Source organism: Paroedura picta, chromosome 1 (genome assembly GCF_049243985.1).
Source record: "Paroedura picta isolate Pp20150507F chromosome 1, Ppicta_v3.0, whole genome shotgun sequence".
Taxonomy (NCBI): domain Eukaryota; kingdom Metazoa; phylum Chordata; class Lepidosauria; order Squamata; family Gekkonidae; genus Paroedura; species Paroedura picta.
The window spans coordinates 6,172,988-6,199,253 of record NC_135369.1 but is presented as its reverse complement, the minus strand read 5'-3'; the positions used below and the strand labels follow the sequence as shown (position 1 = coordinate 6,199,253).

General features: G+C 51.9%; 2 protein-coding genes across 2 annotated transcripts in view; both read left to right on the top strand.

Moving 5' to 3' along the window:
• LOC143839502 (uncharacterized) overlaps positions 1-26,266 on the top strand; it is a 266,540-nt gene that overhangs the window by 44,004 nt on the left and 196,270 nt on the right. The gene's annotated exons all lie outside the window — the stretch shown is intronic.
• S100A10 (S100 calcium binding protein A10) lies at positions 278-25,666 on the top strand. The gene is made up of 3 exons (XM_077320816.1): positions 278-433; positions 23,152-23,308; positions 25,147-25,666. The coding sequence occupies exons 2-3, from the start codon at positions 23,177-23,179 to the stop codon at positions 25,309-25,311; spliced, it is 297 nt and encodes a 98-aa protein (XP_077176931.1). The 5' UTR covers positions 278-433; positions 23,152-23,176; the 3' UTR covers positions 25,312-25,666.

Here is a 26,266-nt window from a genome sequence, read left to right as displayed (position 1 = left end):
CAGGATGGGAGACAAGGAAGGAAAGGGGTTTGCAAGCTGCTTACAGCACCCCTGCAAGGTAGGCCAGCGCTATCACGCCCCTGGCGCAGGCGGGAAGAGAGCCAAAGCGCACTTCCTCGTTCTCGGCTCATTCTTCCGACCCCCTCTCTACCCCTGTTGAATGCCTGCCTGCCTGCCTGGGCCCGAGGTTGCTCAAGAGCGCCGGAATTGCAAAGAGCCCGGACTGGATTGCTGCAGGCAAGGCAAGGCAAGGCAAGGCAGCGCCGGGCGGGCTGTTTCCCCTCCTCTCCCCGGGGCTGGTCCTTCTCCTGCCCGGCCCCCTGCCCGGCCCGGCCCAGCCCAGCTCCGGCTGGCGGCGGCTGCAGAGGCGTCGGCCAAGCTCAGTGTCTCCCGGCCAGCCGTCGCTGCAGGCGTCTCCCTCCGGTCGCCCTCGGTGAGTTGCCTCCGCCGCTAACGGGGACCTTTGCGCCGTGCGCAAACAAGGGCGCATTCGCTGCGCGCTCGCTCGCTCCCCGCGCGAAAACGCCTTGCGTCCAAACTCGAGGGGGGTGGGAAATTGGGAAGGGGGTCTTTTCCGAATTGCAGCTCCAAAAACTTGGCTGCTAGGGGTTGAGAAAAAGAATTCTGCATTATTTTGGAAAGGGTCATCTTTTGGAATTGCGCCCATCCTGCGCCAAAACGGTTGGAGGAGTCTTGCGTGGAAGTTTGCGGCGTGCTCCAGGCGTGGTCGCCGCAGAGGTGCGGCCGCTCTGCTCGGCGAAGGGTTGGGGCGGGGGTGAGCAAAGGGATAGACAGTTTTGGAAGCAGGGAATGGGTCCGGGGCAGGGATGCCAGATTCCAGGTGGCTCCTGGAGATCCCCCGGAATGACAGCTCGTCTCCAGTTTACACAGATCTCTAACCTCTGGAGAAAAGGGGGTGCTTGGGAGGGGGGGACTCTGTGGCCTTGCACCCCCAGTGAGGTCCCAGTCTTCCCCAGGCTGTACCCCCAAATCTCAAGGAGTTTCCCCAGCCTAGATCTGGCAACCCTACCCGCCACCCCCAAGGTATGCCATCCTCCAGGTAGAACCTGGAGATCCCCTGGAATTCCAGCTCATCTCCAGCCTACAAAAATCTGTCCCCCTTGGAGAAAAGGGCAGTTTGGGAGGGGGGACTTCATGACGTTGTAGCCCTATCCTCTCCAGCTCCACCCTGAAACCTCCAGGAGTTTCCCAACCTGGAGGTGGCAACCCTATCCCCCCCCGCACTCCCCCTCCAACAGCAAACCTACTCCTGTGAAAATCAGTTTTGAGGGGGTGAGAATGCCCCCTTTAAATCCCAAACCTCTCACCTTAAGAAAGAGGGGCTCCCTTCCCAGCTAAATCCCAAAACTCTCAGCTAGCTAAAATAAAATTATTTCCCTCTCCCCTGGCTGCCCAGGGAAAAGGGTGTGTCCCCTGGTGCCATTCGCCCTGGGAACCCGTGGAAAATCTCAGCGCCCGTGGAAGGGAATAGAGGTTAGGAAACGGAGCCACACCCATGGCAGCCGACCTCACTCGAGGACACCCTGCCTCTCCAGCCCTGAGAAGGCAGAGAGAGAACTGGAAATCTTAGCTGACAGCAAGCTTTCAGGCTCCCAGTCAATTCTTTTCCTCCTAGATTCTTGGCCCGACAGCCCGCGTGGTGCAGAGAGCCAGCACGGCGTTTCGGTTAAGAGTTGCAGCCTGTAATCTGGAGAGCCGGGTTAGATGCCCCGCACCTCCGGCTGGGGGACCTGGGGCCTCTGCTGTTCTTGCAGAACAGTTCTCGCAGAGCTCTCTCCGCCCCACCTACCTCACCGGGGGTTCGTTGTGGGGAGAGGGAAGGAAGGGCGTTGGTCGGCCGCTTGGGGGCTCCTTCGGGGTACTGAAAGGCGAGGGATAAACACGCCAGCTCTTTATCTTCTCCTCCTCCTTCTCCTTCTGCAATCGGCAAAGTGAGATCTCCTCGTTCGGGCCTTCTGAACAATTCAGATCAAAGTGATAGGCAGCCAAGGCCCCGGAGGAGATACCTCTTGCTTCAGACTGTCATAAGAGCTTTGCCAGGATCGAGCCAAAGTCCGCTGAGCTCAGAGATCTTTGCAGACCTTCCAGGGGCGTTGGGTGTTGCCAGAGGGCAGGTGCTTAAGCCCTGAGCTGGCCTGGTATAGAACTGATCTCGCCAGATCTAGGAAGCTAAGCGGGGTCGGCCCTGGTTGGGAATTGGATGGGAGACCACCGAGGGAGCTGGCAGGCTGACACAACCTGTGAGAAACCGCTTCTGTTCGATTTCCAAAGCTCTCCTGATCCCGTCAGTTCTCCAGAAGCTACGCAGGGTTAAGTCTGATGAATACCTGGGTGGGAGACCACCAGGGAAGAAGGCTTTGAAATCCATAAAGGGGGGTAGGGCTGCCAGCTACTGGGTGGCCTTGGGCTAGTCACAGTCCTGTTAGAGCTGTTCTTGGTGAGCTCTCTCATCCCCACTGACCTCACGCGGGTGTCTGTTATGGAGAGAGGAAAGGGAAGCGATTAATAGGTTGCCTTGAGCCACACGCAGCCAGCTGGGTGACCTTTGGCCAGGGCCAGTTCTCTCAGAGCTCTCTCAGCCCCACCTTCCTCACCAGTTGGGGAGAGGGAGGGAAGGCAAGTGGAAGCCACTTGGAGATTCCTTTGGGTAGTGCAAAAGCGGGACCTGGCCAGCCGCCTAAACTAGTGTGTATTCTCTTTGAGGGGCAAGTTGACTCCTGCGGGAGTCTCGGAGGTGCTTAAAGGTGTCCCCTGTGCAAGCACCGAGTCATGTCTGACCCTTGGGGTGACGCCCTCTAGCGTTTTCATGGCAGACTCAATACGGGGTGGTTTCCCAGTCCTTCCCCAGTCATTACCGTTTGCCCCCCAGCAAGCAAGCTGGGTACTCATTTTACCAACCTCGGAAGGAGGGAAGGCTGAGTCAACCTTGAGCCGGCTGCTGGGATCGAACTCCCAGCCTCATGAGCAGAGCTTCAGACTGCATGTCTGCTGCCTTACCACTCTGCGCCACAAGAGGTGCTTATCAAGTTACAAATATCAAGAGGAACTAATTGCATCCAAGTTTGCTACCGTTTGTTCGCTAGATTGAAATTTCGCAATTGCAGGGTTTGGGCAGATCTTATCGGGGTCGGGACAGGAGTCTGGATAGACCCACCTCGGCCATGTCTTGACATCGGTCTAATCCCAAATAAGCTTTTGTGACTAGGCCCTCGCTTCATCAGCTACACGAAGATCCGTTCAGCTCTTTTATATACACAACGGAAGTGGGGGTGGGAGGAGGGAGACAATTCTACAGACTCCGGTTCGACATGAAAGGCAGTCCGGAGACCGAATCGGTCTGTTCGGAGCGGGCGAGGGACGCCCGCGACTTGTTGCTCGAACGCCAGAACGCAGCGGCGGGACGGGACCGAGATAAGCAGGCCGAGAAGGAAATGACAGAATAATAGCTGCATTAATTAACATCTGGAAAGCAGGTGGAGCGGTTAATTTGGGCAGCCTGGCCTCGGCACCGTCTTATTGCTTTTCCTTATCTCGCGTCATCCGGCGCCGGTTTTGCATTTTGTCTGACTAGCGACAGTCGGGGGAGCCTCGCATCCACCCACGGGTCGGATCCTGTCGTGACCCAGCCCTTCTTCTTAAGATTCTCCCCTCTGCCCTTTCCGTGGGGCATGCCCATGGGCCTGGCCCATGCGTCTGAGGAAGTGAGACGTGACTCACAGAAACGGACGTGGCTATAAATGCTAAGAGGCCTACTTTGAGTAGACGGTAATAAATGCCATTTTATGTATGCTGGGAGATAGGTTGGCTGGGCAGAACACGGCAGGATATTGCTTTATTTAAAAGTCAAGACAGCTTGGTGGGACAGAGTCTGCCGGAAAGGTTTGGAGCGGTGTTTAGGAGTGTGGACTTCTCATTTGGCAAGCCCGGTTTGATTCCCCGCTCCTCCACGTGCAGCCAGCTGGGTGACCTTGGGCTGGCCACGGCTCTGATAAAGCTGTTCCGACCGAGCAGGAATCTCAGGGCTTTCTCAGCCTCACCCACCTCACAGGGTGTCTGTTGTGGGGAGAGGAAAGGGAAGGCGATGGGAAGCCGCTTTGAGACTCCTTCGGGGAGAGAAAAGCGGCATCTAAGAACCAGCTCTTCTTCTAAAGGAAACCACATGCTTATGAGACCGAGGAGGTAAGAATGATATTTAACAAGGGCTCATCTCTCTGGGTGTTGACAAATCTCAAAATCCTGATTAGACGGACCATCGAGCCTTCTTTTTCGTTTCACATCCTGTCTCACTCAGGGGCCAACCAGATCCTCTGGAGGGCTAGCCATGGGGCATAGAGGCCAAGGCCTTCCCCTGATGTTGCTTCCAGGCTCTGAGATTCAGAGGTTTAGTGCCCCTGAATGTGGAGGTTCCCATCAGTCTCCATGGCTAGTAACCATTGAGAGACTTCTCTGAGAATCTGTCTAACCCCCTGTTCAACCTGTTTATCCCTCTGGCCAGCACCCCATCCTCTGGCAGTGAATTCCACAGTTTCATCACTCTGAGTGTCTCCGGATTGGAAATTTCCAGTTTGGGGAGCCTTCCTGTGGTTCTTGGAGTAGGTCTGTAGGTTATCTTTTGGCCAAGATAACCAAGAACCAGTGGGTTGAAATTGTTGAAACGAATGCAAAAGAATTTTTGGCAGAACATCCGGAAGAAGTTACTGTGATTCTGTGAAGGTCCAAGGGGGTGGCAGGTGACAGTGGATGAGCGAGAGGGTTGTGAGTGTCCTGCATAGTGCAGGGGGTTGGACTAGATGACCCAGGAGGTCCCTTCTAACTCTAGGATTCTATGACTCTAAATTCCGTCTAAACATCCGGAAGAAGTTCCTGACAGTTTGAGCGGTTCCTCAGTGGAACAGGCTTCCTTGGGAGGTGGCGTGTTCTCCCTCTTTGGAGATTTCTGATGGAGAGGCTGATTCTGTGAAGGCTCAAGGGAGTGGCAGGTTACAGCGGATGAGAGAGAGGGTTGTGAGTATCCTGGACATTGCAGGGGGTTGGACTAGATGACCCAGGAGGTCCCTTCCAACTCTGTGTTTCTGAATTCCATCTAAACATCCGGAAGAAGTTCCTGACAGTTAGAGTGGTTCCTCAGTGGAACAGGTTTCCTCGGGAGGTGGTGGGTTCTCCCTTTTTGGCGATTTTTAAGCAGAGGCTGGATCTGACAGAGAGGCTGATTCTGTGAATTTACGTAGATTGTGAGTGGGTGGGCAGGAGGGATTGTGTCCGTGCTTGGCTCTTGCGGCCCTTTCTTGCATGCTCAAGGAAATGCCAATTGTGAATTTCTTCCAGGCCAGACCGGCCAGGGATTCTGGGTTCTTTGGGGCGGGAGGCAGAGGGAAATGGGTTCAGTGTTGGAGGGCAGGTAGTTGTGAGTTTCCTCTGGATTTTTATCCTTGAAGGTTCAAGGAGGTGGCAGGTGACAGTGGATGAGCGAGAGAGTTGTGAGTGTCCTGCATAGTGCAGGGGGTTGGACTAGATGACCCTGGAGGTCCCTTCCAACTCTAGGATTCTAGGATTCTAAATTCCGTCTAAACCTCCGGAAGAAGTTCCTGACAGTCAGAGCGGTTCCTCAGTGGAACAGGCTTCCTCGGGAGGTGGTGGGTTCTCCATCTTTGGAGATTTCTAAACAGAGGCTGGAGAGCCATCTGACAGAGAGGCTGATTCTGTGAAGGCTCAAGGGGGTGGCAGGTGACAGTGGATGAGCGATGGGGTTGTGAGTGTCCTGCACAGTGCAGGGGGCTGGACTAGATGACCCAGGAGGTCCCTTCCAACTCTGTGATTCCACAATTCTGTTCTATGGTTCAAGGAGTCTGACTTGGCCAGGGCAAAGACAGAAGACAGAGGGATTGCAAACACAGACCGTGCCTTGGGAGGTGTTGTGACCTACTTAAGGGTTTGGATCACATGTTGGCAGGAAGACGTCACTGTTCAGGTCCCGAGAGCAGCTCTGTCATCCGAACAGGAGTCTCAAATCCCTCTTTTTCTGACTTGGGAGACGGAGGCGGGTTAAGATTTCCAAGCAAGTCCATTTGTACAGAGGCCATAGGACAATACATCTCTTTGGTGTTGGGACATGCAAGCTCTGTCGTGCGCCTGAATCAGGAGCATCTGAAAAATATCCAGGCTGGGTCCAGCGATGTGGTAGCCATGCCAAAATAAAGAGGATGAGGAGTGTGTCTCATGCCCATTGACTTCGGAAGTGTCACACTGGCTATGCGTCCCCTGCAGAGGTGTGGCTGAGCCCGTGGCTGAGCCCGTGAGGAACCCCATAGAAATTTCCAACCACTGCGTTGAGTTTTTCTTCCCCGCGATGACTATCTCTCTCCTTATTAGCTCGTTATGACTTTAATTACGACATGCCGGCGTATTGCCACTGCTGAGCGAGCAAGCGCGCACTGATTTCCATGCGCATTCCGCGGTCGCCTTCCAGGAGCCTGGCTTTGATCTAACGCAAGCTCGAGCCATCTCTACCCCCACGCAGCTCCCAAAAGAGCTTCAGGCAATACACAAAAACCCACATCTTCGATTTGGACTACACAGCAGGCCTGGGAGGTGGGCATAGCTGGCATGTGTGTGTGTGGTGGTGGGGGGAGATTGTACCCTGCTTTCGACAACCAGAAGGAGTCTCCTTATGTTCTTATGAAGGCCTCGGCCTCTCTGCCCTGTGGCTGGCCCTGCAGAAGAACTGGCTGGCCCCTGGGTGAGACGGGAGGCTGGACTAGATGGACCCTCCCTGGTCTGACCCAACAGGGCTCTTCTGAGGGTCTTCTCAGGGGAAGGCCTCGGCCTCTCTGCCCTGTGGCTGGCCCTGCAGAGGAACTGGTTGGCCCCTGGGTGAGATGGGAGGCTGGACTGGAGGGACCCTCCCTGGCCTGACCCAGCAGGGCTCTTCTGAGGGTCTTCTCAGGGGAAGGCCTCAGTCTCTCTGCCCTGTGGCTGGCCCTGCAGAGGAACTGGCTGGCCCCTGGGTGAGATGGGAGGCTGGACTGGAGGGACCACTGGTGTGACTAAGTTGGCCTCCTTGTATGTTCTTCTGCTCAGCTTGACTGCTGAGATGGGACAAGGGTGGAATAGTTGAAACTATACAGCAGAGACCCAGATTCGAATCCATGCTGTAAGGACTGATAACTTTGCTTGCCTCGTTTTCTGGGCGAGGGCATACGCCTCCCCAGACTTTTAGGCTGGTCATAGTGGTCTAGACTGCTTCGGGACATGGAGGATCTATTGACTAGCCTGGCTGGCAGATAAGGCTGCCAATTCTTGGTGGGGATATGCTAATAGATTTTGGACATGGCACGCGGAGAGAACAGGGAGCTCAGTGGGGTGCAAAGCCATCAAGAACACCTTCTGACGATGTCCTTTTGCCCAAGGGAATTGATCTCTCTCGTCCAGAGACCGATCGTCAATAGCAGCTCTCCAGATTGCTGCCTGGAGGTTGGCAACTTGTCTTGCTTTCCCAGGAATTTCTGTTTCTCCCCTAGCCCTTTTTACTTGAGGTCTAAGTGATCATTGCTGAATCTTGTAGCGCAGGGGTGGGCAAACTATGACCCTCCAGATGTCCACGGACTACAATTCCCATGAGCCCCTGCCAGCATTCGCTGGCAGGGGCTCATGGGAATTGTAGTCCGTGGACATCTGGAGGGCCACAGTTTGCCCACCCCTGATGTAGCAGCAAGTTCTGCTCGCTAGATACTGGGTCCCTGTGAACGGCCCCCCTCTCACCAGTGGCTGGTCTCCTTTCACCTCCCAAGTCTTGTAAAAAAGAATCCCAGACCTATGCATTCTCCCATTAGCACCCCCAGAAAGCTCTCGGCACAAAGGATAATTTATGGATGACTGCAAAAGATCCGAGGCTGGGCCGGGGCGGAGGTGAAAACGCAGGAAGTGCTCTCTGCAGACCTCCCTTAAAACAAACAAGGACCGCCTTTCTGTACGTGCGGCATTTGCAGGCTTTGCAAGGCACCACAAATGGAATGCCACCTAGGAGGACCTCGCCGAATCATAAAGCCAGAGGTGTGAAGAACCGTCAAGCAAGCATAACGCGTCTGTCATGCACCCTTCCCTGGACAGCTCAACAGCTATCGGTAGGGCAGTGGGCTGTAGCAGCTAGAAGCCTGGGACCCTGTAGGGCAGAGGCCTCCAACAAGATGCCCACAGGCACGACCAGTGCACTATTTCTGGTGCTTAATTAATCAATTAATTAATTAGATTTTTATCCCGTCACTCTCTGGAGACTCAAAGCAGGGTACAATATTTTAAAAACCCGTAAAACATGATAGCGCAGAGTGGTAAGGCAGCAGACATGCCGTCTGAAAGCTCTGCCCATGAGGCTGGGAGTTCGATCCCAGCAGCCGGCTGAAGGTCGACTCAGCCTTCCATCCTTCCGAGGTCGGTAAAATGAGTACCCAGCTTGCTGGGGGGGTAAACAGTAATGACTGGGGAAGGCACTGGCCAACCACCCCGTATTGAGTCTGCCATGAAAACGCTGGAGGGCGTCACCCAAGGGTCAGACATGACCCGGTGCTTGCACAGGGGATACCTTTACCTTTACCTTTAAAACATGATAAAAACCCAAAGAGGACAGAACAAGATTGGCGGTTTAATCCCTCCCCCCATCCCTGCAGCCTTCCACCCCCCTCCCCAGGGTGGGGTACATTGGATGTTATTCATTTTAGGAAGTGGGTGAGGCCAGGGAGGGGTTAGGGCCAACGAGGCTGACTACTGGAGATTTGATTGGCTTCACAGATTTTAAAAAAAAATGTTGCTTCGGCAGCCGTCTTCCCCGCAGCGCAAGGATCGACGCTACGCTACCGAAGTGCGGCTGTGGCTGTCGTTTTGTGGCTGGCCCCGCTTCCTGCGGCAGCCATTTTGCACCACGCACAGCTGTTCCGTGTCAGCATTCCAAATATGATTACAATCTCAGAAAGGTTGGGGAAGGTTTTCCAGGCCCTGCATTGCAACACCGGACTTCCTTGGGGGTCTCCCATCCACAGATTAACTTGGGCCACCCCTGGGTAGCTTCTGAGATTGGGCTAGCCTGGCCCAATCATCTGAGGGCATCATTAATCCAAATTTTACAATAGATTCAGGTGGGTAGCCATGTTGGCAGAGTCTCAGTAAATCATTCTCAGGGTTCCCACAACTGGGAACGCGTCTGTCCATTAGTCTCCAATCTTGGCATCTTTATTTCCTTTACTATGTTTTCCACCCTGGAGTTGGAGCCAAATGAATGATAACCTTGGTATTCCTATAAGGCCTTTGTATCGATCAAACATCAACTGAGAGGCCATTTGGTATCATGGTTAAGAACAGCGGCCTCGGTTCTGATTCCCCCCTCTTCTGTAGGCAGCCAGCTGGGTGACCTTGGACAAGTCACAGTTCTCTTAGAGCTCTCCCGGTCTCACCTACCTCACCAGGTGTCTGTGAAGGAAGGGGAAGCGATTGTAAACCGCTTTGAGACTCCTTCAGGTAGAGAAAAGCCAGGTTCAAAAAGGCAGCTCTTTTTCATCTGGGCGCTAATTTACGGCTCTCCCCACCTCTATGTGTGGACTGGCAGTTCCCATTTCATCGCGTCAGAGGATGCACATGAAAGCTTACACTTTGATATAAAATCATGGTGGTCTTAAAGGGGCCACTGGACTCAAACTTTGTTCCCCGGTTTTGCAAAACCACCTTTCTTCAGCTCAGAACTTAGCCGGCTGGAGAGAAAGCTGTACACCTTGGCTTGCTGCATTTCTACAAACGGGGAATCTGTTGATAGCTAAGATGGAAGTATCTGCACATTCAGTGCCAGGAAGGCTGCAGCACAAGGCGTCTCTTTATGACTTGAACACGAGAGCGGTCGATACAGATCAGGTTTCCTGTAAACAAAAGACTTGCAGTATGAAGCTTTCATCTGTCCGTCCGTGGCCGGGCAGCTTTAGGAACGCATGTGATGAGTGCGCTGTTCCATTTCAAACCTTGTCTGATTCTGCCTCCTTCTTCCAGCTGTATCAGCAATGCCGTTTCATAGAATCATAGGGTTGGGAGGGACCTCCAGGGTCATCTAGTCCAACCCCCTTCGGAATGCAGTAAATTCACAACTGCCCGTGCACCCACGGTGACCCCAATTCCATTTGAAAGCAGGGCAAAAATTTGCTCCTTCCACAGGTGAAAGCAAACTAGAAGGTCAAACGGTGTGAGCTGAAAAAGAAGGTGGGGGGAGGGACATGTTTGAGGCTAGCAGAAAATCAAAATATTGTTTAATGGGGTCACTAATGTGAATCTTAATCAAAAGGCTATGCTTTTTCTTTGCCCAAAAGGAACTCCCTAAGTGTAGGGGAGTGCAAAAATTGGTAACAGCCCAATGAAGCGATTATACCTAGAGATCCAAAAATGTAACAATAGAGTGATCCTCGGTAATGATCAGTTTCGACTTGTTAGAGCAGACTTCCTCAGCTTTTTTACCATTGAGAAACCCCTGAAACATTCTTTGGGCTTTGAGAAACCCCAGAAGTGGCGCAATTATGCAGAATATGGTTGGGAAGCAGAGCTGTGGACACGCCCACCCGAAGCTCCTCCCCTTCCCACCCCCTCCAGGACCATCATTGGCCATTTCGGGAGGGAGGGGCAGATCGACATGGCTATACATGGCCTGATAAATGTTCAACAATTTAAAAAATATATTTGGGAAACCCTTCCAGGGCCGTCAAGAAACCCCAGGGTTTCACGAAACCCTGGTTGAGAAACCCGGTTTAAAGTCTTCTTCGGGACTGTTTATTTTTCCCGCGTGGATCCTCTTCAAAGTCACTTTCCCCTTTTTTTTCTCTTTTCTTCCTTCTTTCAGCGAACTTGGGCACTCGACCCCACTGAGGCCCCACCCTGCCCCAAACCCCTCCCACTTTAGGCCACACCCCTAAAGCTCCAGGAATTTCACGGCTCAGGGCTGGCAATCATAGCAGTGGCGTTTCCATCGGGATCTCCGGGTCCTTTCTCCCCGTAGCGGTTAAGCCTCTCGGGAACATCAGAAAGCCCTGGCCAAGCGTGATTATAAATCAGCCCTGACTCAGCAACGGACGGCACGCCTTGATGCTGGACGGGGACACACCCACGCCGGTCCAAAGGGACCCTCCCGGAGTTCCTCGTTGACTGGGTGTCATGTCTCTCCCGTGCAAACAGCGTGAGCCACGCAAAGGGGAGCAGCCCCGTGAGTCACTTGGCTTGGGCTGGTTCGCCTGACACATCCCAGCTCCGCTTATCGGCTTTCTGAGAGTCCAGCAGGCTCGGCCACGCCCTGTCAAGGGTTCCTTTGCAGTGAGACAGACCAGAAACTGGTGATCCCCCTTTGGACAGGGGAAGGCCTTGGGAGCTGACTGAGAACCGGAGAAGAGCCCCCCCCCCCCCGGATTGGACCAGCGGTTCCTCCAGTCCAGCCTCCTGTCTCACCCAGGGGCCAGCCAGTTCCTCTGCAGGACTAGCAACAAGGCCGAGAGGCCGAGGCCTTCCCCCGGGAAGACCCTCAGAAGACCCCTGCTGGGTCAGGCCAGGGAGGGTCCCTCCAGTCCAGCCTCCCGTCTCACCCAGGGGCCAGCCAGTTCCTCTGCAGGACTAGCAACAAGGCCGAGAGGCCGAGGCCTTCCCCAGAGAAGACCCTCAGAAGAGCCCTGCTGGGTAGGCCAGGGAGGGTCCCTCCAGTCCAGCCTCGCTTCTCACCCAGGGGCCAGCCAGTTCCTCTGCAGGGCCAGCCACAGGGCAGAGAGGCTGAGGCCTTCCCCTAATAAGACCAGCAGAAGGGACTTGGACAACCAGGTTTGATTCCTGTCTCCTCCACATATTGCCAGCTGGGTGACCTTGGGCCAGTCACAGTTATAGAATCATAGCATCATAGAGCTGGAAGGGACCCACAGGCCATCTAGTCCAACCCCCTGCTCAACGCAGGATCAGCCCTAAGCATCCTAAAGCATCCAAGAAAAGTGTGTATCCAACCTTTGCTTGAAGACTGCCAGTGAGGGGGAGCTCACCACCTCCTTAGGCAGCCTATTCCACTGCTGAACTACTCTGACTGTGAACATTTTTTTCCTGATATCGAGCCTATATCGTTGTACTTGAAGTTTAAACCCATTACTGCATGTCCTTTCCTCTGCAGCCAACGGAAACAGCATCCTGCCCTCCTCCAAGTGACAACCTTTCAAATACTTAAAGAGGGTTATCATGTCCCCTCTCAACCTCCTTTTCTCCAGGCTGAACATTCCCAAGTCCCTCAACCGATCTTCATAGGGCTTGGTCCCTTGGCCCCAGATCATCCTCGTCGCTCTCCTCTGTACCCTTTCAATTTTAGCTACGCCCTTCTTGAAGTGAGGCCTCCAGTTCTCATAGAGCTGTTCTCTTCGAGCTCTCTCAGCCTCACCTAGCTCACAAAGCATCTGTAGTGGGGAGAGGAAGGGAAAGCTGTTTGTAAGCCGTCTCGGGACTCCCTCGGGTAGTGAAAGACGGAATATGAAAAACCAGCTGTTCTTCTCCTTCTCTCCCCCCCCCCCCCGCTGGCCTCCTAAAAGGCAGTGCAGAAACAAAATGAGAGGAGTGGTAATCTAACTCCCAGGGATTTCAACCTTGTTGGAACTGCGCTGCGAATTTAAACCGGTTTAACACGCCCGGCTTGTTCCGGAGCTGAATGAGGAAGGGGCTGGGAACGATTTAGGAGGACATTTTTTCTGTGCCAAGCAGAGCTCTTCCTCTCCCACCCAGGATAAACTGCATGAAACAAGCACCGACTCTGATATGATTTACGGTGCCCGTCCCAAACAGAGTTACACCCTTCTTAAGCAAAGTGACTTCACCTCTGTTGAGGACTATCAATCGGAGCTCGGAATGAGGGTTTCTTAGTCACCAAAAGACTGAGTCCAGCGGCACCTTTAAACCCAACAAATCGATATTCGAGGTATAAGCGGTCTTGTGCTCCTAGCTGCTCTCTGCATTCCGCACTGAAAGATGCATCTGTCCGTAACTGTCCCGTTTTGGCGTATTCACTCCTTCGCTGTGTTTTCTCCTGGGAGGGAAGCCAAACGGGGGATAATCTTATATGCCAAGCGTGTTATCCCTGTTTGATCCTGGAATCTGTTAAACATTTTCATCATGCTGTATGCAGATTTACTCCTCGCCCTTTACCCATAAGCATAGACTGGTAACTTGTATTTGAGGAAGCGTTGTATCTGAGGAATGTATCTGAGGACGTGAGCTTGCACACAAAAAAATAAAACTTGGTCAGTCTTAGGAAGTCCCACCGGACTCAGACTTTGTCCTGCTGAATTGTCAAAGGCTTTAAAGCCAGATTCAACTGGCCGTTGTGGGTTTTAGAATCACAGAATCATAGAGTTGGAAGGGACCTCTTGGGTCATCTAGTCCAGCCCTGTGCAAGATACTCACTACCCTATCACTCTTCCACTGCAACCTGCCGCGGCCTCGAGCCTCCACAGAATTAGCCTCTCCATCAGATAGCTCTGTTTAAAAATTTCCAAAGAGTCCTCTTCAGAGGTAGGACATGGCAAGACTTTGGCACAGAGAGATGCCCAGCTTGCCATGTCCTACCCCTGGCAATGCCAGCTGCAGTTACCAGCAAAATGTCAGGGTCCAAAATCACCAGACCATGGCCACACAGCCCCAAATCCCCACAAGGGCCAGTGCGTTCTGCTGCAGAAGACCAACATGGCTACCCACTGGAACCTATCTTTGCAACCAAGCATAGGTATTTCCCCCCCTGTTCCAAGGCGCCAGATCTGCAGAGCCATTTCCCAATAGGTAGCAGCTGACGATTGTTGCATGCCAGAGAGGGGCAGGCAGTGCCCCTCTATTCATGATTCGTGAAGGGGAGAAGCGTCGGTGGCATCAGTCCAAGAGGGCGAGGAAGGGAAGGGAGCATTGCCAGGGCCTCTTAAGCTCCGGCTTATTCGTTACAGCAATGGGGAGAGACGTTGAATTTCCTTTCTATGCACTCCTAGCGCCTTCCGAAGACGGCCTCCGGAAAGCAGCCACTGCTGGGGAACACCCAGGAAGAGCACAGACGCACACGAAGCCACTGCGGTGGAACAGAATTGCTGGCGGTGCCAGTTTTGGGGGGTTCTTCGCCCCGCCCTCGCCACCCCGCTTGTATTTTCTGGCACCTGTAGAGATGTTTAAAAGAAAAAAAAATTAACCTTGCCTCCTGAGTTTTTTAAGGCTTCTAAAGGGTTTGTGCTACATATGAGAAGCAGAGAGCACGGTATAGTGATGGGGGTTCTTCTGAGGGTCTTCTCAGGGGAAGGCCTCGGCCTCCCTGCCCTGTGGCTGGCCCTCCAGAGGGTCTGACTGGCCCCTGGGTGAGACGGGAGGCTGGACTACATGGATCACTGGTATGATCCACCAGTGTTCTTCAGATGTCCCTAGGTTTTGGCCACTGTGTGACCTAGATAGGCCATTGTCCTGTTCCAACATGGTGTCTCTTTCGTTCTTGAGAACAGTGATCCGTGAGTGGTTCTGTCTTCTTGGTGCTTAGGGGGCCACAGAGTGGGGGGCTTCTGGAGTTCTGGCCCCGCTGGTGGACCTCCTAATGGCCCCTGGGCTTTGGCCACTGTGAGACAGGGAGTGTTGATGGGCCCCTGGCCTGATCCAACATGGCTTCTCTTCTTCACGTGCCTCTCTTGACGGGAGCTACAGAGTTTTGCCAGACATCTTGGTGCCTTTCAACAGGCACGATTCCTTTGGGGAAACAGCCACAATAAAACTATTTCACATTTGCCCAGCTGCATCCCAGAGGTGGTCTGGGCCAGGGGTAGTCAACCTGTGGTCCTCCAGATGTTCATGAACTACAATTCCCATGAGCTCATGGGAATTGTAGTCCATGAACATCTGGAGGACCACAGGTTGACTATCCCTGGTCTAGGCTTTTGGAGGAAGTCTCACATGGGAAACTGGTTCTTGGCATGGATCACCTTGGGAGTCTCCTCAGATCCAGGTTCAAGAGTCCTCAAATTCCTTCATTTCCTGAAATCGTCTGCCCAATGGAGGAGTTTGCTTCTGTCGAAAAAGTTCTTGATGTCTGCCCTCAAAATAATTCCAGATGGGAGCTCTGTTAGCCCCTGGCAGCAGAATAAATCAGGTTACTCCATCTAAATTACTTCTGCTGCATTATTGTCACTTCCAATTGTATCTGCTTATCTCATTACATGCCGTACTGCTTTTGTATTTTGCTTATTGAACAAGAGTTGAGGGTGTTTCCCACCCACTCTAAGCAACCTGATTACGGTAAGTCTTTGGAGCAGACCTGGTTTTGAACCCGCCTCTCTTCCTCACATTCTCCCACCCTATCTATTGTATGCATGGATCAACCTGATGGATATAGCTCAACCTCTCGACCTCATGCATCTGATGAAGTGAGCTCTAGTTCTCGCTCAGTTCCGCAGGGCCAGAAATTTGGCCCGACTCACCACTCGTCCGGTCTCGGGGTTAATTCCCGCTGCTGCATGATGTCTCTGCCAGTCCGGGGCTGTTCCAGGCCTGGCCCAACTGTGGTCATCGTTTGCCCTACAGCAAGGAAATCTGCATCCCTTTTTGGCCCCGGGTGTTAACGGGTTCTGTGTCAGGCCTGGGCTGTGCCTGACTCACAGAAATCCAACCGATCGACCAACAAATAGCGTTTTTAAAATCTGAATCCACAACTTGGTGTGAAGCTCTCTGCTCTTTGCGAATTAACTCTGCCTAGTGTTTCCAGTGCTGTAGCCAAGCAGTCTTCCCTGATTGGCCAGGACATCAGTTCAAAGACTTCCTGATTCCCAGTTCCAAGGCTTCCCTTAAAGTGACTGCGCTCCAGAAGCCCTAACTTCTCTCAGCAGAGATTTGCCTCTTGGATTTATTCCCTCCTCCTCTGCTGTCTCCAATCCTCCCACCCACACACACACACACCTATTGTTCAATAAAAAAAAGAAAGAGGCCCCTTCTGCACTTGGCTCCCCTCCGCCCCGCTCTAGGCTTCCCCAATCCAGTGCAGAACACTTTACTGTTTCAATTGGGGGGGAAGAATAGAGAAAGACCCGAGTTCAAATCCATCTGAATTCAGCAGGATCCCCAATGGAAAAAACAAAGTAAGTGCAGAATCAGCCCAGGGGAATGTGAAAAGAGGTGGGTTAGACAGCAGGCAGGGGGAATGGTTACCCAATGCGTTGGCCCGAGGGAGCAATCTTCGGATGCTTTCGACGCTGAGTTTGGCAATGAGTCGGTGCATCCCATCTGCTCCCAAGCTGCAGATGTCCAGAGTGCCCCCAGCATCCACTTAACCCTTTCCCAACCGTTCGTACAAGCCGTGCTTCACTTTTAAAGTCGAGGTGGGTGTAGAAAAGGGCATTCTGGACGTGCTCAGAGGCTGTAGCTGCTCCACACATTCAAGCAACAGGCTGGGGCCTGAGAACTTTATGAACAGGACTATTGGCTAATTATTTTTTAAAAGCCCTTCTGCTAACAACCCAGCTGAATTTAAGAATGTGTTTGGTGGAGAGTCCAGCGTTCAGTTGACGGCGTCTGATGGGGAAAGGGCAGGGCCTTCCTTTGTAGTATAAACCCCACTCTTGAGAGTCAGGGGTATACTGCTTCCATACATGGAGGCTCCATTTGGCTTTGGCACCAATCGGCATATCTGTCACTCTCCGTGATCTTGCTGGAAAAATTCGACAAGGCGGTCATTGCTACATGTAGCAGTAAGTTACATATAAGCTCATTATGGGCTGCCGTGTTTGTCGGTCCGTAGCTGCAGAGAAGAGCCAGAGTCCAGGAGCCCCTTCCAGACTAACCAAATTTGAGAGAGATCAAGATGGGCAGCTGTGTTAGTGTTTCTGTAGCCATGAAAAAGAGCCAAAGTTCAGGAGCCCAAATTTTGGGATAGGGGAACTTCTGTGAGTCACAGCTCACTGGCACAAATTTGGTTAGTCTTTAATAGCTAATTATATATTATAATAGAATTATATATTATATCCCCCTCCAAGGGATTTGATCTGTGCTGCCTGGAGATCTTTAGTCATTCTCTAGGGATCACCTGTTGGTTGTGAACCCGATTTATCAGCCCCAAGCCAACTATCTGTCAGATCTACCAAGTCACACCAAAATCTAGCATTAAGAGGAATTAAGTCGTTAACGTATTAAGACCTACATCCTCCCTCTCTTTGTTAATGCTGGGTATATAGAAATCGTTTTTCTAGGTTTGGAAAGGTAAGGTAAAGGTAAAGGTATCCCCTGTGCAAGCACCGAGTCATGTCTGACCCTTGGGGTGACGCCCTCTAGCGTTTTCATGGCAGACTCAATACGGGGTGGTTTGCCAGTGCCTTCCCCAGTCATTACTGCTTACCCCCCAGCAAGCAAGCTGGGTACTCATTTTACCAACCTCGGAAGGATGGAAGGCTGAGTCAACCTTGAGCCGGCTACAAAGACGTATAAAGGAATATTTGATAACATGGCCAATATGTTATAAAACATATTGGTGCCAGACTCAAAATTTTTGCTTCACTCTTATCCACACAACTCTGTCGTATAGCCATGGTCTCCAACAGGTGGAAAGTGGGCGGGGCCCATGTGGCGTTCTTGGCCAGCAGAGCTTCTGATAGGCTGGGCAGATGGAAATATCTTTGCTTCGGTGGCAGCCGCTAACGCAGTGTCGGCTTGATTCTCTCTCTCCTCTTTGCCACTCTGTTGTTCTTTTTAAATGCCGCTTTCCCCCCCCCTGCATTTGTGTGTGTAGCTCCGCCTTCTGCAGCAGCCTTGTTGTTTTTGACTCTGCCTCTTTTGGCGGCCATTTTTGTGGTTGATTCCACCAGTCTGGGTCAGAATTCCAAAAGTGCCCCCAAATTCAAAAGGTTTGGGAACCTTTGTTGCATCTGGATCGAGAGCCTTCTGCAATCTTCAAATAGCCTGTCTTACGACAGAGTTTTGCCCTTCCTCGGTGACTTCACGCAGGGGAAAGTGCACAAACAGCCAAAGCATGACAAAAATTCACCTTCGCTCCATATTTATGGCCTCATAACAGCTGCCCTTTTAACCACATGCAGGTATACTGTGTGTACAACTTGGTGGGAATTTCCAAGGATTTAATTCAGCCAGGTAGTTGAGTCAAACAACTTGAGAGCGGTTTCAAGCGTAAGGGAAGCTATAGAAGATTTCTTGAAGGGGTGGGGGGCATTTCTTTAATCCAGGGGTCCCTCACCTTTTGAGCCTGCAGGCACCTGTGAAATTCTGATGCAGGATGGTGGGCGCAGCCAGAAAATGGCTGCTGCAGGAGGCGGAGCCAACCACAAAATGGCTGCTGCAGGAGGCGGAGCCAGCCACAAAATGGCTGCTGCAGGAGGCAGAGCCAGCCACAAAATAGCTGCTTAGTTTGAGTCACACGTTGACTGCGCCCAAAGCAACACATGAGAACGAGGGGTATAAATGTAATAAATACATTTTAAAATCTGCACAGCCCCTGGCAGGTTCAGGGGCAGCATGTCAGAGAACCCTTTCTAAAATGTTAAGTATCTTACAGGTATCCAGGAACCTGCATAAAATAAAATGAATAGTCCAACAGGGCAAAGGAAATGGACACCGCTCAACAGGTCAAAGCGGTGTAGGCTGTAGTGTGTCTCTCTAGGATCTGGGAGACCCAGGTTCGAATCCCCGCGCAGCCATGAAAATAGGCGGGCGGCGCAAGGTTCCCCCACGAAATCCTTGTAGGAAAGAGCAGGTGCATAACCGCGGCGAGCAGGGAATTCCTCTGCAAAACTTTCCTGGCCTTTTTCTCACCCATGCAATTTTCATTAAAAAAAAAAATTACACTAGCAAGCCTAAGGCGAGTTCTACAGAGAACTTCTCTGCAGTGATCCACCGGACGTGTTTAAACACGGTTGGTCTGGAAGACGCCTGGGAGGCTGATAGCCTTACCCTTTGTCTTAGCCTCGTATCTTCATGGTGCTGTTTACTCATTGGTTGCTAATTCACCCAGTGTTTATATGCATACTCTGGTGATTTCGGTTTCATTGTCTGAGGAAGTGGGCCTGTGCATGAAAGCTCACACCTTGAATTAAACCTTGCACTGAATAGAGGCCTCCTGGAGTAAAACAGCGGCTCTTTATTAGATTACACCATAGAATCATAGAGTTGGAAGGGACCTCCTGGGTCATCTAGTCCAGCCCCCTGCTCTACGCAGGACACTCACAACCCTCTCGCTCATCCATTGTCACCTGCCACCCCCTTGAGCCTTCACAGAATCAGCCTCTCCGTCAAATGGCTTTCCAGCCTCTGATTTAAAATCTCCAAAGATGGAGAACCCACCACCTCCCGAGGAAGCTTGTTCCACTGAGAAACAACTCTGTCTGGAACTTCTGAATGCTGAGCTGAAACGAACCATCAGAATTCGAACTCATAACCCAGCACCCGAACTTATATGCAGGCCCAGCTTCTGGCCAAAGCTCACGATTGGCTCCTTGCGCTTCCCCAGGCTTAAACTAAACGGACCACTCAAACAATCCAGTGGCAGGACGGATCCTGCGTGCTCCCCGATAGAATTCAGGGTTCCCTGCTGCTTGAATTGCGGGTCTGTTTCACTGCATACGCAACTCCCACTTGGTCTCAAAGGTGCCCCTGGGATCAATTTTTGTTCTGCTGCTTCCGACCAACACGGCGACCCACGTGAACCATCCTCGTTCTTCAGGTTGTATCGGACCTTGCTTCTGCACAGTGCAGGGGGTTGGACTAGATGGCCCAGGAGGTCCCTTCCAACTCTGTGATTCTATGATTCTAAATTCCATCTAAACATCCGGAAGAAGTTCCTGACAGTCAGAGCGGTTCCTCAGTGGAACAGGCTTCCTCGGGAGGTGGTGGATTCTCCCTCTTTGGAGATTTGTACACAGAGGCTGGAGCGCCATCTGACGGAGAGGCTGATTCTGTGAAGGCTCAAGGGGGTGGCAGGTGACAGTGGGTGAGCGAGAGGGTTGTGAGTGTCCTGCACAGTGCAGGGGGTTGGACTAGATGACCCAGGAGGTCCCTTCCAACTCTAGGATTCTAGGATTCTTGTCGGCTGGGAGGTTTGCAGGAAGGCTTCCCCCGGGCAGCCAAGGGTTAAGGCTTTCCAGAGAGGCTTGTCCTGGAACAGGGATCCAGGCCATGCATGCTTCCCCTGGTGCCAGCCCAGAGAAGGAGGCGTGGGTGGGCGTTCCTCGGCTGTCCTGGGAATGCGGCCAACGTCTCTCCGCCTTAGGCAGCACCGCCGTCTCCAGATAGGAACCAGATGGCCGGTCGGTTTGCAGATGTTCCTGGCAGCTGTCTGGGCTGCCGTTCAAAGACCATGTACCAGCAGAGGCTGGGCCTAGAGGAGGGGGGGCGCACAAAGTTGGACTGCTCCAAAACTAGATATTCAGGACTCCGGTTTTTGGCTGTGCTCTCGAGAAGGAATTTTCCACGAGGTCAAGAGTAGCTGCAGAGCGAGAAGTGAATGGTGCTCTGCATACGTTCGGGAGTCCCTTTTGCTCAAATGCACTGTGGGTTCCCTCTGCAAATGGAAAAGCCAAGACTTCGGTCAGCTGGCTGAGTTCTCTCCAGTTACACTGTGTAGAATCAGAGACTCCTAGAGTTGGAAGGGACCTCCTGGGTCATCTAGTCCAGCCCCCTACACTGTGCAGGACACTCACAACCCCATCGCTCATCCACTGTCACCTGCCACCCCCTTGAGCCTTCACAGAATCAGCCTATCCGTCAGATGGCTCTCCAGCCTATGCTTAAAAATCTCCAAAGATGGAGAAACCACCACCTCCCAAGGAAGCCTGTTCCACTGAGGAACCGCTCTGACTGTCAGGAACTTCTTCCGGAGGTTTAGACGGAATTTAGAATCATAGAGTTGGAAGGGACCTCCTGGGTCCTCCCGAGGAAGCCTGTTCCACTGAGAAACTGCTCTGTCAGGGGGGTGCCGCTAGTCTAATTTTCTTCCCGCTAAGGAACTGCTTCAACGAGCCATCCAGACCTGTACGCGTGCTGTTTTATTTTAACATCAAGTAGGCTGAAACACAATGAACGTCATTAATTTTATTTTAAAAAATGAACCATCCTCTCATCGTTATCCCTTTGAAAGCCAAGCAAACACGTTTTTCCTGGCAGGCAGCGTTTTTAATAACCATCCCTCCGACCGAAATCTCGCTAGAACGCCGGAAAATGAAGCCTCGGGGAATCACGCCTCGGAACCCAGACCTCTGCTGGGATCCGCCTCCTATTCGAACCCCAATTAGCACACAAACCACAAGAAGGCAATTTAGAGATTAAGCCATTCCTCGAAACAACAGGCAAGGCCTGCGGGTCCCTTCTGCTAATGGGAGAGCCCTGCTCCCAGCGTGAGGAGTCACTCCTTCTCCCGAGAGCCTCATGCGCCGCTGAAGGCTCCCTCCGGAGGAGGAAAGCCCTATTGTTCGTGGACCGGATCCGCCCTGATATAATTGGGGGTGGAAAACGCTTGCAGGTTGCGAGCGACGTATGGCAACCTTGTAGGGTTTTCGAAGAGGCGGTCAGGTAGCAGAATTAAAGGTAAAGGTAAAGGTATCCCCTGTGCAAGCACCGGGTCATGTCTGACCCTTGGGGTGACGCCCTCTAGCGTTTTCATGGCAGACTCAATACGGGGTGGTTTGCCAGTGCCTTCCCCAGTCATTACCGTTTACCCCCCAGCAGCAAGCTGGGTACTCATTTTACCGACCTCGGAAGGAGGGAAGGCTGAGTCAACCTTGAGCCGGCTGCTGGGATTGAACTCCCAACCTCATGGGCAAAGCTTTCAGGCGGCTGCCTTACCACTCTGCGCCACAAGAGGCTCATATAGCAGAATTAGAAGACCTTTTTTGGCATATAAGTGGTGGCTTGGTATTGCCTGCCTCTGCGGAGCAAGCGTGCACCCTTGGTGGTCTCCCATCCACAGAGTAACCAGGGTGTAGTCTGCACAGGGCTTTTTACCCACTCTCAGCTCGAATGCTCCCAGGTCATTTCCCGTCCTGGCCTCTACCTGGTGGAATGAGCTCCCGGAGCACTTCCGGGCCCTGAGAGAGCTAGGTCACTTCCGCAGGGCCTGCAAGGCGGAGCTCTTCCGCCAGACCTTTGGTTGGGGCCGATGAAAAGGAACATCCAGCTTCTATCGGACCTCCCCCAGACCACACGTGACCATTTATTGATATGGAAGATCTAGATCAGGGGTAGTCAAACTGTGGCCCTCCAGATGTCCATGGACTACAATTCCCAGGAGCCCCCTACTACCCCTGATCTAGATTCTTGGCCTTCTGCTGGCAGCATGTTAAGAGGTCCCAGTTCTTTTGATTAGCCAATGCTAGGTTTTTTATCTGAAGTTGTTTTCACCTGTTTTTAAACTGTTTTAAACTGCGATTCAAGTGGGCAGCCGTGAAGCAGAACAACAACAAAAAATCAGAGTCTAGTGGCACCTTTAAGACCAACAAAGATTTATTCAGGGCGTGAGCTTTTGAGTGCAAGCACTCTTCCTCAGACTATGAACTGACCGTCATGACAGTGGGAATATATAAGCAAAAGTTAATAATAATACTTAATAATAAAAGTGAAGAATAATTTTAACAGGATTGATACTTAATAATAATGCTTAATAATAAAAGTGAATAATAATTTAACATGATTGATACTTAATAATACTTAATAATAAAAGTTAATAATAATTTGACAGGATTAATACTTAATAATACTTAATAATAAAAGTTAATAATAATTTGACAGGATTAATACTTAATAATGCTTAATAATAAAAGTTAATAATAATATAACAGGTTTAATTCTTGTTTATATATTCCCGCTGTCATGATGGTAGTTCTTAGTCTGAGGAAGAGTGCTTGCACTCGAAAGCTCACGCCCTGAATAAATCTTAAAGGTGCCATTGTGATTTTGTTTTAAACTGTGTTTTAAATTTTGAATTTTAAAGGTATTCACTGTATCTTCTTGTGCACTGTCCAGAGCCAGGTTACCCAGAGGGACGGTGTAGAAATCCAAATATTTTTGTAAATGGACTCTCTGTCCATCAAGCAATTTCATAATGGATCTCTCTCTCTCTCTCTCTCTCTCTCTCTCCGGAGTTAGGCAGGTACCCAAAATCAGCGCAAAGATGCCGTCTCAGCTGGAACACGCCATGGAAACCGTCATGTTTACTTTTCACAAATTTGCCGGCGAAAAGAACTACCTCCTAAAGGAAGACCTTAGGCAGCTGATGGAGAAGGAAGTCCCAGGATATATGGAGGTGAGTGAATGTCACGGCATCTTGACACATGCAAGGCCCGAGAGGGGTACGGGGGGAGGGCAAGAGTTTTGCAAAGGCTGCGGGGGTGCTTGTTGAATCTATTTGGTACATTTTTACCCCAACTTTTCCCCTTGAGCAGCTCCTTTCCTGGTTTTTCACAACAGCCCTGCGAAGCGGGTTAAGCTGAGACCACCCAGTGAACTTCAGGGCAAAGTTAGGGATTGGAACCCAGGACTGCCAGATGGCAACTCTGGGCCTTTTATGCACCTGTTGGATAATGCACTTTCAATGCACCTTAGAAGTAGATTATCCTGTTCTGCACAGGAAAATCCAGCTGCAAAAGCACATTGAAAGTGCATTATCCAACGAGTGCATAATTGGCCCTGATGTTCTAACAGTCTTTTCGCACCTGAAATGCTATATTGGGGGAGTCAAAGTGTCTCAGCAGTGCTGCTGTAGCCCTGAATGGGCTATATTGATCTAGCGCTGTAGGCCTCAGCTTAGCACTTAAAAAAAAAAAAACTCAGAGGAAGATTGCACAGCCAAAAAGGGCACTATTTGAAATGATCCTGCCGTTTCAGAGACAGCTCATTAACCAAAGGAGATTCACGGTATGAAAGCCCCGACCCTGGGAGACAGTTTGGTGTCGTGGTTAGGAGTGCAGATTTCTAATCTGGCGAGACGGGTTTGAATCTGCACTCTCCCACATGCAGCCAGCTGGGTGACCTTGGGCTCCCCACAGCCCTGAAAAAGCTGTTCTGACTGAGTAGGAATATCAGGGCTCTCTCAGCCTCATCCACCTCACAGGGTGTCTGTTGTGAGGAGAGGAAAGGCGATTGGAAGCCACTTTGGGTAGAGAAAAGCAGCATATAAGAACCAACTCTTCTTCTGCTTCTTCACTTTACTGAAAACCAGTCCAACAATAAATAACTCCCATTATTTATTGCGGTGTGAAAATCGCCGGAGTGTGTTTTAAGCTTTCAGGCTGAGCAGGAGAGACACATGCTTGCAGACCGTCCGGGAAACACCATGCCCCAAAGCCACCTTGTCCAAACATCACTGTATCCCAGCACATACTCCTACCTGCACCTTAGTCATCGTCGGCAGTAAATGCCGCGCTCAGGGCATTTTCCCCTCTTTGCTCGAATCACACCCCCTCACACACACACACACACACGCAAAGTGGAACGGCAACCGCAGCACCGTTCATGCGCCTGCACATCAACAGGAACTCACTCCAGAGGCGAGATGCGTCATCCATTCAGTCGGACGCCTAATGACCCTGGAGAGTAACTATGCCGGCAATTCACACTAGTCAAATATTAAGCCAGGCATCCTGCAAAGCCAAAAGAACAGAATTGGACACATCCAGACCCCCCCCTGACACCGTTTCACGCCCCTGCCAAGTGCTTTAAGCAAGTGGGTAGGAACACGTGTGGCTTTTGCCTAGCAAGGTCTCTGATTGGCCAGTGGAGATATGACTGGCAGAGAACCTTGGTTGTGTGATGGAACTAAAGCTGCGGCAGCTATTTAGTGGCTAGCTCCGCCTCCTGCAGTGGCCATTTTGTGGCTGGCTCCTCCTCCTGCAGTGGCCATGTTGCAGCTGGCTCCGCCTCATGCAGTGGCCATTTTGTGGCTGGCTCCACCTCCTGCAGTGGCCATGTTGTGGCTGACCCTGCTTCCCACAATGGCTGTTTTTGTCGCAGCCATTTTGTGCTTGTCTTTGCCTGCCCTGTGTCAGAGATCCAAAGCTGACTGCCGGTTCAAAAAAGCCCGGGGACTTCTGGTTTAAACCAAACCCCTTTCTCTCCCCCCCCCTTTTTGCATTTTGTTTTCAGAACCAGAAGGACCCCATGGCCATCGACAGGATCATGAAGAACCTCGAGGAATGCCGGGACGGGAAGATCAGCTTTGAGGGCTACCTCTCTCTGTTTGCCGGCCTGACCAACGGCTGCAACGAATATTACGTGAAGAACATGAAGCCAACGGGGAAGAAATACTGAGAACGGGGAATGCCACACGTCCCACCTCCGGAGCGCTGATCCCACAAAGCTAGGGCATCCGTCAGGCCTACGAGGCCACGCCCGTTAACCCTCTCCCTCCAGAGCTAACCCAAATCCGCTTAAAGGTGCCTCCTTCTGCCCCAAACGTAACCACAGATGGGCACAGGGGAATTGCAATGCCCCCCCCTTGCCCAGTCCTTACCCCCTTTCCCTCCGAAATGTTTGACCCTCCAAACCATCCTTCCTGCAACAGCCAGAAACCAAAGCGTCATCTCGCCGTGGCTCTATACTGTATCTTCTGCTTGGGCGATGAAATAAAGCATTTTGGAAGGGAGGGCTTTTTAAAAAAATTAAATCCTGTGCGCTTGTGTTATTTTTGGGGGGTTGGAAGGGAAGGGGGAGGCCACAGGGAGAGGCATCCCGAAATGTCACATATAGTGAAAACTCTTTACCGGGTACATTTGGGGAAGGGGGTGGGGTCGGGAGGCTGGATTGGTTCAGTCACAGCCTCTGTGTCCATATACGCGTTTCGAAGGTATTCCAGTATCGTGCGTTCAGGGACCGGATTAGCAAAACCCATCAAGCGCTAATAAGGCTGCGGGTTCGTCAAAAATGCAGCTCTTTTATTCGATGCCAACCGAACAGCAGGACGGAAGAACTCTGTGGGTGGCTTCTCCCTCCCCCCAGGACTTGGAAAGGCTGCACGGAGCTGTTTTGGAACTCACCAGCAGGGGCCGCTCTCACGCGGCAGGGATCTGCAGCCTCCGAGCCTCGGAGGGAAGTGGAAGGAGGAGGGGGTGGTCAGGGGTGGGGGACGGAAGGCGATTGGCTGGCCGCTGGACAGACAGGGAAGCTGATTGGGCAAGGAGGCACTCGGGGGTGGGACAGCCTCCCTGAGTGGGTGTTTAGTGCTGAATGGCACTTAAGCCATGAGACCAGCTCCTCCAGCAAGGCC

What these genes read in the sequence shown, in the direction of transcription:
- S100A10 (XM_077320816.1), top strand. Translation starts at nt 23,177, where the DNA reads ATGCCGTCTCAGCTGGAACACGCCATGGAAACCGTCATGTTTACTTTT. An exon ending in AAGTCCCAGGATATATGGAG is followed by an intron (nt 23,309 to 25,146) that starts GTGAGTGAATGT and finishes TTTTGTTTTCAG; the next exon opens with AACCAGAAGGACCCCATGGC.